Raw genomic sequence first — 13,514 nt, 5'->3', positions numbered from 1 at the left:
TGCATAGAAAAATGACATTGGTAATACTCATATGAACCTTCTCAGTTAATAGAGCAGGTAGAGGGAGCTTTTATAGTTGAAGCACAGGAGAAAGCTGAATTTGAAGGTAAAATATGGTGTATAAAAATGGAGTCAGTAGAAAAAAAGGGAAATGTAATGGGAGAAAGAAAAAGGAGAGGGGCAATAGGCCAAGTTATTTCATATAATAAGATTTTTTTTATTACAATGAGCTATTGCAATGATATGGAAGGGGGGAGGCAAGGGGGAATGAGGGGAAGCTTTGCTCTCGTCAGAGGTGGCTAGGAGAGGAAACAGCATATATACTCAATGGGGTATAGGCATCTGGAATAAGAAGGAGGGGGGAGCAGGAGGAAAGGGTGGGGATGTGAATAAAGGAGGAGAGGATGAACCATGGGGGGAGAGTTGTCAGAGATAACACATTTTCTTTTTTACTTCTTGCAAGGGGCTGTCATTGGAAGGCCTGTCCAGGACCATAGGGCCAGGTGGATTCTGGGCCTAAGGGGTGGTATGGGGGCTCAGGGCTTCTTGGCCCCAGAACCAGGGATCTGTCTGCTGCGCCACTCAGCAACCCTACAGCAGAGTCAGAGTGAAAGGAGAGAGAAAATATAGTACATGGTGGTGGAGAAATAAGAAAGGAGGGAGTTGCGATCAGCAATGGCAACGTTGGAAAAATATGGACTTTTGCGATGGACTTATCATAAAGAATGCGATCCACCCGTGACAGTTGTTGGTGTTGGAACAAAGACTGAAGCACATTTTTTATTATTATTATTTTTTGGGGTAGGGTGCAGGGCAAATGGGGCTGGGTGGCCTGCCTGAGGCCACATAGCAGGGTGATCTTTGGGTGTCTGAGGCCGGATTTGGACCCGGGTGCTCCTGGCTCAAGGGTCAATGCTCTGTCTGCCACCCAGACACCCCTACTATGATTACTATTTTAAATTTTATTTTGGGTCTTTTTTCTTCTTCTTTTTGGTTTTTGCAGGGCAGTGGGGATTGGGTAGCTTGCATGTCACACGGCTGGGTGATTGTTGGGTCTATAGGGCTGGATGTGGGCTCGGGTGCTTGTGGCTCCAGGGCTGGTGCTTTGTCCATTGCGCCACCTGGCCATACCTACAATTATTACTATTATTTTTTTTTAATTTTAATTTTGTTTTCCTCTCCCCTTTACTTTATCACCCAAGGAAGTCTATATTCGTGGGGGGAGGGGTATTGTGTTTACTCTTAAACAAGAATATTTTATTAATGTGAAAAAAACATTTGTACAAAATGAGAATTAAAAAATAAAATTAAATAAAAAAAAGTGCCAATTGGAAGTAAGAGAGACCAGATGGTAATATTTATAACATAGTATAATTTTGCAGTGATTACATATATTAATCCATTCAAGCCTCACAACTACCCTAGATGAGAAATATTGTAAATAGTATCATGCAAATCTTACTGGTAAGGAATTCAAGGCTCTATCCACTTTTTTTTTGCCAAGGCAATGGGGTTAAGTGACTTGCCCAAGGTCACATAACTAAGTAGTTATCAAATGTCCGAGACAAGATTTGAACTCAGGTCTTCCTGACTCCAGGGTTGGTGCTCTGTTCACTGAGCCACCTACCTGCCCCTCAATGGTTACTTTAAATTCTCTTATTGACTGATAGCTGCTTAAATTTCTTATTGATAAGACTTAACCAAATCTTAGAATTCAGATAGTAACTGTATAAGGAAGTTGGGAGACCCTGCAAGTCATTCCAGGGAAGGATGAAATAAATAAAGAATATATACTTGTGATAACATAATGAGGCTCCCAGAAGAGTTATTCAGAACTCACTATCCAGGCTATAATCTCCAGGTGATAAAGGTCTAGTAATATGATGAATCACTTATTAATAGAATTTAGCTTTACTAAAACAACACAACTTCACTTTTCTAAAAAAAGGAAGAGGCTGGGTTATGTGCCCTAAGCTACCTTTAGCTCTGAATCTTATGATAACATTTTTTAGCTGACAGAAATTTGTTTCCCCTTGAAATAAGCACTTGTGCACCTCCTTGTTGCCCTTTTTGGTAAGTACACACTACCCTTTAAAACCATTTGGCTACATAAAGTACTATAACTGAATCCTATTTGATCTACTCTTGGAAGAGAAATAAACAAATAGATTTCCCTGACTGGGATACTTGCACTCATCTTCCATATCTGAACAGCTATTGCAAAGTATGGAGCAAGGGAAAAGGACAAATTTTCTCTAGTGTTTGTGTGGAGCTCACATCTGTAACCTGCCAAAATATGTGTGACTGGGTTTTATTGACAGAATTTAATCTGTAACTGGAAAGTGTGTGTTAAATTCTTTGCCAACCTCTTCTGTCAAATAATTTCGTTGTATTTTTGAGGATATTGGCAGGCAAACATCATATAACCACTTGCTTTAGTAAATATGGCTACCTTGTAGCATCATCATTGTTCCTGATAAACTTAGGAATGACATTTTTAATTAGTTTCCTTGATAAATTGGAGGGGAAAGTCTCAAACTAGGAAAGCTGGTTGGGAGACACTTGCAGATTTTGATTTTTAAAAGACATAGGTAAGGGTAGTTACCATAGGAATGGAAGGAAATCAAAGACTTGAAGAAAAAGTTAAGAAATGAGAAAAATCAGATCTTATCAGTGGAAAGATTGCTTGGGACAGGACCTAGGTTTGAATTGTAGCTCTAACTTTATGTGATCTCAGCCCATCAGTTCTTTATCTGCATTGGATAAAATGGCCTGTAATTTAAGATGTCTTTCTAATTCTAAATCTATGATCCCATGGTTCTGTGATTATTTACTTGGTTACTGGTAGAATAGTTTTATAGTTAACCATTGGGATCCTGGTAAAGGTTGGAGAGTTTTTAAGAGTAATTATATTAAATGCAGAGATTTTAAAAACTGATTAAAGATCCTTGATCTTTGGTGATGTTGGAGAGAGTTATTAGTTCAGTACAATGATGGAAGCCAAAGCAATTATGGAATCATATACAAGGAAGATCACTCAGATAAGTTTGATATTCAAAAGAGAGAAATACAGAGTACTAGCTAGAAATAGCAGCAGTTCTTTTTAAAATAGGGGAACCTTGGGCATATTTGAAGATTAAAATGGGGAAAGTCATTGAAGATAAAAGATGAGTAAAATCAACTATTTTCATAGGTACCAAGAGAGACAAAAATGCTCTCAATGAACTTCTGTTTGGGGAGGATACAACAGCACGTATACGTACTAGAAACAAAATATGGAGTAAATAGTATAATTTGGTAGTGGGGAAGGGACTAGCACCTGGAGGATATGGGAAAGTCCCTTTAGGAAGTAGTATTTGAGGTGATTGGAAGAAATAGTGTATTCCATGCATCAAAGACAACCTATACAAAGGTAAAGAGAGTGAAAGATGGAATAAGTGAGTGAGGAAGAGAAGACCAGTTGGGTCAGGAAAGGATAAGGGGGGATCATGACCCTCCCAAGAAACTGGAAGACTTGGCAGAGGGGATATTATACTAAATTTCTAGTCAGAAGGTATATTATGATTAAGAAACAGCAGAAGGCCTTTCATCTGAGACTTGAAAGAAAGATTAGATGATGAGTGGGGTGACAATGTGATTAGGAAAGCAAGATGATAGAACAAGGAAAGTGCCAGAGTAGGAGTTAGAAGACTTAGCTTAGAGTCCCAGATCTGCCATTACTTATTTATTAGGAAGTCCCCAAATGTCATTTTTCTGAATGAAGACACATAAATTTCATCAAAATACAATACCACATGTTCCTCTCACTGTTCTATCTTGTAGGGGAAATAAACAAATTCTCTGCACAATATAGTGAGGTTCTAAAAGTCAAGAATAGGAGAGAAATTTATCTTGTGAGAGTGAGAATAATGAGGATCTGGGATTTAAAGAGAAAAAGGTAGTTTTAGAGTAATATGGGAGAAATGATTGGAAGTACCTAAGTGCTAGAGTAACATTGAAGAACAAGTTTGAATTTTTATAACATGAATTTTATAAAGCTGAATCAACTTCATGTTGTGTTTCTCTCATTTTGGGCAGCAGTCAAATTATTAGTTTGTGTGGGGCAGCTAGGTGGCACAGTGGACAGAGCACCAGCCCTGGAGTCAGGAGGACCTGAGTTCAAATCTTGTTTCAGACATTTGATAATTACTTATATTATACTTATATTTGATAATCAAATCCAGCCTCAGACACTTTTTTTACCTAGCTGTGTGACTTTGGGCAAGTCACTTAACCCCATTGCCTTGCACCCCCCCAAAAGAATAAAGTAGTTCTTAGATTAAAAAGTTTAAGAACCCTTGATCTCAGTGATTAATAAATTACTGATTCTTCTGATAATTCCAATAGTACATTCAGTTGAGTACTAATTGTAATCGTGAAAAAGTTAAGTGACAACAGCAATATATGAGTAGCACTATGATTTTTTTACAAATTTTAAATAAACACCAGAAGGAGATTTGTCTTGACTTTAGGCAAGATTATTTTTCCCCCAAACAACATATACTTTGTATGGCTTAAAAGACTGTTGGAAGCAGCACAATTTTGATGACAGTGAGTGATCAAGTCTCATTTGAAGGATGGAGAAAAATTAACTGCTTCTCAATATTCCTAATTTCCCACATAATGTTTTAAATAATAATATACATATAAGGATAGCTAGGTTTAATAGTGGATAGAGCACAAGTTCTGGAGTCAGAAGCACTGGAATTCAAAAACCAACCCCAGATTCTTACTGGGCAGATCACTGAAACCCAGTTACTTCCAATAATACCGCAACAAACACGTGCAATAAGGGTATCTTTGATTATGCTATTTGAATTTATTTGTTTATTTTGAATTTGGCAATTTTTCCCCTAATCTCGCTTCCCGCCCCCCATAGAAGGCAGTCTGTTAGTCCTTTTTTTTTTTTTTTTTTTTTTTTTTAGTCTGTTAGTCTTTACCTTGTTTCCATGGTATATATTGATCTAAGTTGAATGTGATGAGAGAGAAATCATTGATGATGCTATTTGAAGGGAACTTGCACGTGATATTTCAGAGTAAAGATGGAAAATAATTTTAAGTTCCATATTTATCATTTGTCAATTATGAAAATGCATTTAATTTACTAAAACATAATATTTCTTTAAGGACTGTTTGAATAAGTAGCTTTTCCCATGTGTATATTAATTATACACAATTTCTTGAAAGATGTAGCAGCAGAGATAATCAGGTCAGGGTAAAATTTCTCTATAGATCAGGGGCTCTTAATACTTATGAGGTCCGAGTGTATAAATTTCCGGGATCTGTAAACTTGAATGGGGGGAAATACATTTCCCCCTCATTAATTTAGTTAAAATGTAACATTTCCTTCAGTTATTTAAGAACATAAAAAGAGGCTTCACTAGACTGTAAAAGATTTCCATAACACAATAAAAGTCTTCAATAATCTTTTGCTATAGTGAAGACACATTGTTGAGTGCATCAAAACATCATATAGTATGCATTGGGTTGTATAGGTGTTCCAGGAGGACTAGTGCTTTTGGTGTGAGGGTTGCTCATCCACCTTTGATGTCTACTTGATTCATCTCTCACTGGTGACTCTCAAGAAGCTGGAACATGAGCAGCAGCCATACCCCAGTAAACTTGCTTGGCAGATGAACTAAATTTAAATTAGGTTGAGAGTAACTTGAATCTCTATAGTGAGTTAGGGAGATGTCTACCCCAAGAAGTCCTCTGGTGGAATGGGTAGATATTTTCCAATGGCCAGGAAGGCAACTAAAGCAGGTGCTATGGAACTCTTAGAGAGCTGAGTCAGACATTGAAGACCCCAAGATCATCCTTTGCATCTCATACCACTGACTGTTGTCTTGACTGTTTTGCCACTGGACTTCCATGACTGACTCTGGAAGAGAGAATGAGACTTTTTACCACTCTGACTCACTTAATTCTTTTCTTTTTTTATAAGTTTTTTTTGCAAGGCACTGGAGTAAATAACTTGCCCAAGGCCACACAGCTAGGCAATCATTAAGTGTTTGAGGCTAAATTTGAACTCAGGTCCTCCTGACTCCAGGACTGGTGCTATATCCAGTGTGCCACCTAGCTGCCCCTCCCTCACTTAATTCTTAAGTCAAAATATCATCCCAAGATGCCATTGGTTTACAACAATAGTAAAACTATCCAGATTGATATATAGTTCAACCAACTACTGATAGTATAGCACTCATCCATCAGTGTTCATCTTAGACAGATGCTCAAATGGACAATAACTTTGGCCCAGGATTGAGCAATAATATGAGAGAACAGGATGGATTTTTTTTTGAGAAATTACGAAGTTCTTTTAATGATCCCAAATACCTACTTGAAACAAATGCAGTGTCTTTTGTAAATATGAATCACAAAACACTATCATTTCTAAAATATTGGAGTTTTACTCAAAAGGCATTGGGTAAGTGCTTGGTGGGTATGAGCAAGCTAAAGCATATATCAAACATCTAATTATAATGAAGAATCAGTCTAAAAGTTATCAAAGAAATGTGTAAGTGAAAAAGGTCAAAACTGGTCATATTGTAATGAAAGCTAGTCCATTTTTATAGCCTATTAAGATTTGCAAAATGCTTGACATATTATTCCATTTAATCTCAAGAGTTATTCATAATCAAAAGTGTCTACATACACAATTGATTCTCTGTAGATATTATGGTCAATTGAAGAAGGTTCCAAGGATGTTAAATATAATGAACTTATGAAAAGACTTGGACAAGTGGAACAAGATAGATAAGCTTAGATGAGTGGTTGTCTTACATCCTTAGAAGAAGTATTCATATCATTGAAATCATAGACTCATATGAATGTTTTAGGAAAAGATAAATTAGAGATTATAGATTTCAAAAGAAGTCGACTTTGGAAAGGAGGGAGTTATGATCAGCAATGTCAGTGTTGGAAAAATATGGAAGCAACTTTTGCGATGGACTTACCATAAAGAATGCAATCCACCCATGACAGAGTTGTTGGTGTTGGAACAAAGACTGAAGCACGTTTTTTTAAATTATTATTTGGGGGAGGGTGCAGGGCAAATGGGGCTGAGTGGCCTGCCTGGGGCCACATAGCAGGGTGATCTTTGGGTGTCTGAGGCCAGATTTGGACCCGGGTGCTCCTGGTTCAAGGGCCAATGCTCTGTCTGCCACCCAGCTACCCCTACTATGATTACTATTTTATTTTATTTTGGGTCTTTTTTTCTTCTTCTTTTTGATTTTTGCAGGGCCATGGGGATCGGGTAGCTTGCATGTCATACGGCTGGGTGATTGTTGGGTCTACAGGGCTGGATGTGGGCTCGGGTGCTCGTGGCTCCAGGGCTGGTGCTTTGTCCATTGTGCCACCTGGCCATACCTAAAATTATTACTGTTATTTTTTTTATTTTAATTTTTTTCTCTCCCCTTTATCGTCCAAGCAAGTCTATATTCATGGGGGGGAGGGGTATTGTGTTTACTCTTAAACAAGAATATTTTATTAATGTAAAAGAAACATTGTACAAAATGAGAATTAAAAAATAAAATAAAACAAAAAAAAGAAGTCTTGACTTTGAAAGGAAGAAATTGAAATTATCATTACTGGATTTAGGTTCAGATATTCTTCTTGCTATGTGTTTGAGCCTTAGTTGTTTTTTTTTGGGGGGGGGAGTGTTTGCCCAAGGCCACACAGCTAGGTAATTATTAAGTGTCTCAGGCCAGATTTGAACTCGGGTACTCCTGACTCCAGGGCTGGTGCTCTAACCACTGTTCCACCTAGCCACCCTAGTTTTGAGAAAAGTTATTAGATGGATCACTAAGGTACCTTTTTTTTTCCAACTTTAATTTTATGTGATTATGTAATTTTGATTAATTTATCCCTGCTCTGTAGTAGTAAGGCAGTGTTTATGAACTGCTAATTTTTGAGACAACTGTGAAAAATGAAAGAGTTAACTTCCAAATAGATAATAATTAGAGATAAAATAAGCATTTCCAGAGTTCTTTGGAAATTGTTTTCTTGTCTGGATATTTTCTCAAAGTCCACTTTGAGCATGTAGAAATTAAATGTACTTCTTATGACATCTCTAGGTAACAGATTTTTTTATCTCCTAACTTAGGGAACATTCTTTTCTCAGAACTTTGTTTCAAAGAGGCATTATTTTACTAAAACAGATGGGAACATAATTGATCCTACCCCCTTCCATGCAAGGCTTTGTAAAGCAAGATTAAAATATTATTAATGTTTTCTTAAGATTTAAAAATTAGGGGCAGCTAGGTGGCACATTGGATAAAGCACCGGCCCTGGAATCAGGAGTACCTGGGTTCAAATCCAGTCTCAAACACTTAATTACCTAGCTGTGTGGCCTTAGGCAAGCCACTTAACCCCATTTGCCTTGTAAAAACCTAAATTTAAAAAAAAGATTTAAAAATTATCTAGCTCTAATTATACCTTGAAAAATTATGCTGCATTTTCAAACAGGATGTTAGATGGGTTTTTTTTCTTAGTTTGTATTTGGGTAACTTTTTTTCTTATGAGGTTTATAATTTCAGAAATACTGTATCTGAATAAAACAACATGTGATTTGCAAACACAAAATTGCATCTCTTGAAAGTGAGATTAAATTATATATTCTCTGTAATTCATTATAAACACAATGTTATGTTTGCCATAGAGAAAAAAAGGTACGTCTAAAAAAAAAATCTTAATGCTTTCAAAGAGACTTTTAAAAACTGGAGAAGACTTTCTACTAGCCATGTCATTCCTCAGCTCAGAAGGTTTCAGATGCTCCACATTAACTTCATGATAAAATATAGTTATACTTCCAGCCATAAGCCTCCCTTTTTAGGCTTAATGACCAATTTCTCTCCTCATATACTCCAGTCAAACGGACCTCTTGGCTGTCTGACCCAACATCTCTTCTTCCCTTTGCACAAGCTCTCCTTGTGCCTAGGGAGACATCCCAAAAGATTTGGTCCAACAGACAAGAGATCTCTGTAGCAAATGTGAATATATAGTCATTAAGAAGAGGGCCAGAAGTGGAGAGGATCAGCCAAGGCCCTGTGTAGGTCACAATTGAAGAACTGTCTAAAGGGCTTGGAGACTCTACAATGTGAAGGGGAAGGGAGGTAGTGCCCGGTGAAAAGACTCTGACATAGAAGTTCGGTTAGACTGTATTTTGTAAGAGTGTGGGAAAGGTGGGGCCCATCACTTAAATACCCTGATGTACCACCACCACCACCACCACCCCTCATCCACAGTGTGGTTGGTCCCTTCCACCTCTTACATTATGGTGCCTCATGTTGCATCTTCCAAGGGAATGCTTCTTAAGGGCCCAGGTCGTCTTCACAGGCCTTGTCTCATTTTTGCATTTGTGACCCCATATCCACTTCTTGTCTTGTACATAGTAAATACCTGAGTGCTTATTAAATTACTGGAAACTGTAATACTGAGTTAACTAATGTTAAGTGCTGCCATTGTACCAGGCGCTATGCTAATTAAGCACCGAGCATCCAAGCAAAGGCAAAAAACCAACCCTGCTCTCAACTCTCAGTCAACTGGGAGAGAGTCTAGGAGTGGCAGTGTGGGAATTATATCTGTATGCACCCGTAGGCAGAGATCCAACAAACTGGGGGCTGTTTATAGGGAAGGCATTAAGACTTTTTTAAATTTATTTTTATCAAAGATACTGAGTTTTACAATTTTCTTCTCAATCTTACTTCCCCACCACCACGGAAAGCACTCTGTCAGTCTTTACTTTGTTTCCATGTTGTACCTTGATCCAAATTGGGTGTGATGAGAGAGAAATCATATCCTTAAAGAAGAGAAGAGAAGTCTAAGAGGTAACAAGATCAGACAATAAGATATCTGTTTTTTCCTAAATTAAAGTCCTTGAACTTTGTTCAAACTCCACAGCTCCTTATCTGGATACAGATGGCACTCTCCTTTGCAGACAGCCCAAAATTGTTCCCGATTGTTGCACTGATGGAATGAGCGAGTCCTTCAAGGTTGAACATCACCCCTATCTTGCTGTTAGGATGTAAAGTGTTTTTCTGGTTCTGCTCATCTCACTCAGCATCAGTTCATGCAAATCCCTCCAGGCTTCCCTGAAATTCCATCCCTCCTGGTTTCTAATAGAACAATAGTGTTCCATGACATACATATACCACAGTTTGCTAAGCCATTCCCCATGGAAGGCATTAAGATTAATGAAGATTGGGGAAGGCTTCTTGGAGAAGTTGAGATCTGAAGGAAGCCAAGGAAAAGGAGGGAGAATTGGAAACCTAGGAGATGACAGCCAAAGAAATGCTCATGTTGGGGAGTTGGAGTGTCATGTATCAGGAAACACAAGGAGGGCAAGTTATCATAGCATCACAGAGAAGGAAGGGTGATAGGTGCTAGCAGCCAAACCATCATTGAAAGAATACTACTAAGAGCATAAGATCAAACCTTTCTTTCCTGTAGTGTAGCACTCTTACGCCTACCATTCTCAAGACAGACAACTTCCCTCCACAGTTTCCCCTCAGAGCTCTGTAGCCATCAAGATTTTTTTCTTCATTAGAGAAGTAGATCATATATTTGGGATACTGAAATGTCAAATATCCCACAGATACTCTGGAATGCCTCCTTTTAACAATTCCTAGTGAGAAGCTTATGGTCAGCGTTGAAAATAAAGTGACTTTCAAGTACCTTTAGAACTCAGGGGAACTGTTGACCAGACTAATTAAGGGTCTAGAAATTGCTATGGTAGTAAGAATACCTTGGTGTATATGTGAATCTTTTAATTCTGACAATAACCAATGAGGTAGGAATTATTTTTCTCAATTTTTAGATGGAAGAAATAGATTTAGGTGACTTGCTATGTCCAAAAGCTAGTTAGTAAGTCTATGATAAAATGTTTGAATCTGGGCCTTCTGACTCAGAGTTCATTATTGCAATACTACTGTTTTCTCATGTGAAAAATTATTGAAGAACTAACTTAATTTAGCCTGGGACAGCTTCACACACAGCTAGCTTTAGGCAATGAAACTAGGACCAGTGGGTCAAAGTTACAGAGCAGCTACCTTTGTTAGTAGAAAGTACCCTATCCCTAGAAATATGCAAGCAGAAGAAAAATGGATCCTGTCAGAGATGGTGTAGAAGAGATTTCTAGTGACAATTTATTAGATGTCTGCTATGGCATAGAGATAGCTGCTTTCTTGGAGGATGATGCAGATACTAGTAAGGGAGCTGCTTAGCCTATGAATGTCAAAGGCTTGGTTGAACTTACAGTTTAGAAATAAAAACAGTGCAGAAAATTGAGAAAAGTGATAACCGAACTGGGTCCCTCAACATTTTAGAATCAAGCCCTTGATAGCTCAGTCTTGGCCTTCAGATGTCATTCATCCTCATTATGACCTTGTTTCCTGTCTAATTATCCCTTCCTAACTTTAACTTTGGCCTTATCCTTTATCCTAGTTATTCATTCTGGTTCATCCAGCTTCTTCCCAATTCCCCAATTCTTTGTCTCTGCAGTCTTTGACATGAAACACACTTTGCATCATAACTAGTGATCCAACTGTAAAATTCAGTGATTTTATTGCCCATTTCACTTATTTCAGGAGTTTATCGTTGGTCACTTTTGTATTTTTCCTTCATCCTGTTCATTGATGTTAAACCTATTTTTATGTTTTGTAGTCAAAGAAATTGAATTTGACTTAAACTTTCTATTCAAGGTAGTAAGAAGTGGAATTAAGTGATAGAGCACGTCCTGTTTTTGAGTTGTTAAGTTATGTCTGACTCTCTGATTCCATTTTTATGAGGTTTTCTTGGTAAAGATACTGAAGTGGTTTGCCATCTTCTCCAGGGTCCACATTTTTTTTACAGTTGATGAAAATGAGGCAAACAGGTTAAGTGACTTGCCCAGAATCACAGTTAGTAAATGTCTGAGCCTAGACTTGAACTCAGGTCCTCCTTACTTCAGACCCAGCACTATCCACTGGGTCACCTAGCTGCCCTAGCTTCCTGACACAGCTAAAATAACAATTTTCTAAATTATTCATTTTCCCTATGGTATTGAATGGTATGTCATATAGTTGAACACCTTCAGCTTTTTTAAGATTGGGCAGTTTTGCTTTTCCTTTTGCCAAAGGTTAGTTTCAATTCTATAATATCTATAGAAGGGAAATTTCCAGAGATTTCAACTGTATCAAATTGCCCACTCTGCAGTATGAGCTTTGTCCATGTGAGGTTGGTGGATGAATTACAGGGTATTCAACTAGATTTTCTTTGACTCAAAGAGACAAGTTAAAAAACTTGTATTTTAAAGTTCATTTTATAGGACAAAGTACAAATCCTGTGCATAGTTTTCACAATGTGGGCATGAATGATGTTACAGTTTAACAAGGTTAATTTGTACACCATTAAATATTTTCTATTTAAATTAAATATTGAACAACTTAGTTTTCTTTCTCTTGTATTTTTTTTAAACTTAAGTTAGTTTCTAAGTGTGATATTTTCTTAAGGAAAAGCTCTTCATGAATAGAATATTACAACCTAATTTGAAATTTATTTTTTTTTTAGAATGTGAAACATGTTGCAAAAGCAGTCAAGAAGTGGCTGAAGGGGAAAGGGAAGAGGTGCCACTAGCTACCAGGGTAACAACATGGGAAATACTACAACCAAATTCCGCAAAGCGCTTATCAACGGGGATGAAAACTTGGCCTACCAAATATATGAGAGCAACCCTCAGCTAAAAGAATCCCTCGACCCCAATACATCTTATGGGGAGCCTTACCAGCACAATACACCATTACATTATGCTGCTAGACATGGAATGAACCGAATATTAGGGTGAGTGTTACCACAAGTTTACTTAGAAGTCATGAACATAGCACTAATTGATAATGGTTTTTTCATAGATATTGAAATTATCACATAGAGGAATTATGGTGGAGGATACTATATTTGGAATCAGGGAAGTATGGGTTCAAGTCCTGCCACTGATAGTTACTATCTGGGAGACTTTGGGCAAGTTGCTTCATCTCTGTGAGTCTCTTGAAAATTCTCAAGATTTATTTACTAAACTGGAGATAACTGCAACTTGCAATCCAAATGGAGGAAGGAATGAGTCCCTAGTCCATCATCTCTACCAAAACCTCTCTCTATATATATTAGGGAATCAAAGTTAGTTTATATATTTTCTTTTAATAGTATCTTTAAATTATATCAAATGCTTTTGGGGTTTTTGGGGGGTAGAATTATCATTTTTATTATATTGACTTGACCTAACTATGAGCATTTGATATTTTTTAAAATTCTATATTACCACAATAATCTTGTAATCATAACCCCCCCCCCCAAAAAAATGAGAAACCTCAAGAATAGTGAGAGAGGGGAAAAAAAATACTTCAGTCTGTGTTCAGATTCCAAAGGCTCTGTCTCTGGGATGAGTTGCCTTCTTTATCATAAGTCCACCAGAGAAGTTGTTTCAATATTTTCCCCACAATTGCTAT

The 13,514-nt window shown here is 37.5% G+C and overlaps 1 protein-coding gene across 6 annotated transcripts in view; it reads left to right on the top strand.

The window, feature by feature from the left end:
• Positions 1-13,514, top strand: part of ANKIB1 (ankyrin repeat and IBR domain containing 1) — a 131,666-nt gene that overhangs the window by 20,951 nt on the left and 97,201 nt on the right. For 3 of the 6 annotated variants that reach the window (XM_074192829.1, XM_074192826.1, XM_074192828.1), the window contains exon 2: positions 12,583-12,852. In XM_074192829.1, coding sequence (XP_074048930.1) covers positions 12,665-12,852 — 188 coding nt within the window. In that variant the 5' untranslated portion in view covers positions 12,583-12,664. Of the gene's footprint in view, positions 1-9,935; positions 10,029-12,582; positions 12,853-13,514 lie in introns of those variants that run through there. The other 3 variants (XM_074192827.1, XM_074192830.1, XM_074192831.1) reach the window with 3 other exon arrangements.

This window comes from Macrotis lagotis, chromosome 7, assembly GCF_037893015.1.
Source record: "Macrotis lagotis isolate mMagLag1 chromosome 7, bilby.v1.9.chrom.fasta, whole genome shotgun sequence".
Classification (NCBI taxonomy): domain Eukaryota; kingdom Metazoa; phylum Chordata; class Mammalia; order Peramelemorphia; family Peramelidae; genus Macrotis; species Macrotis lagotis.
This window is presented reverse-complemented; position numbering and strand designations above follow the sequence as displayed.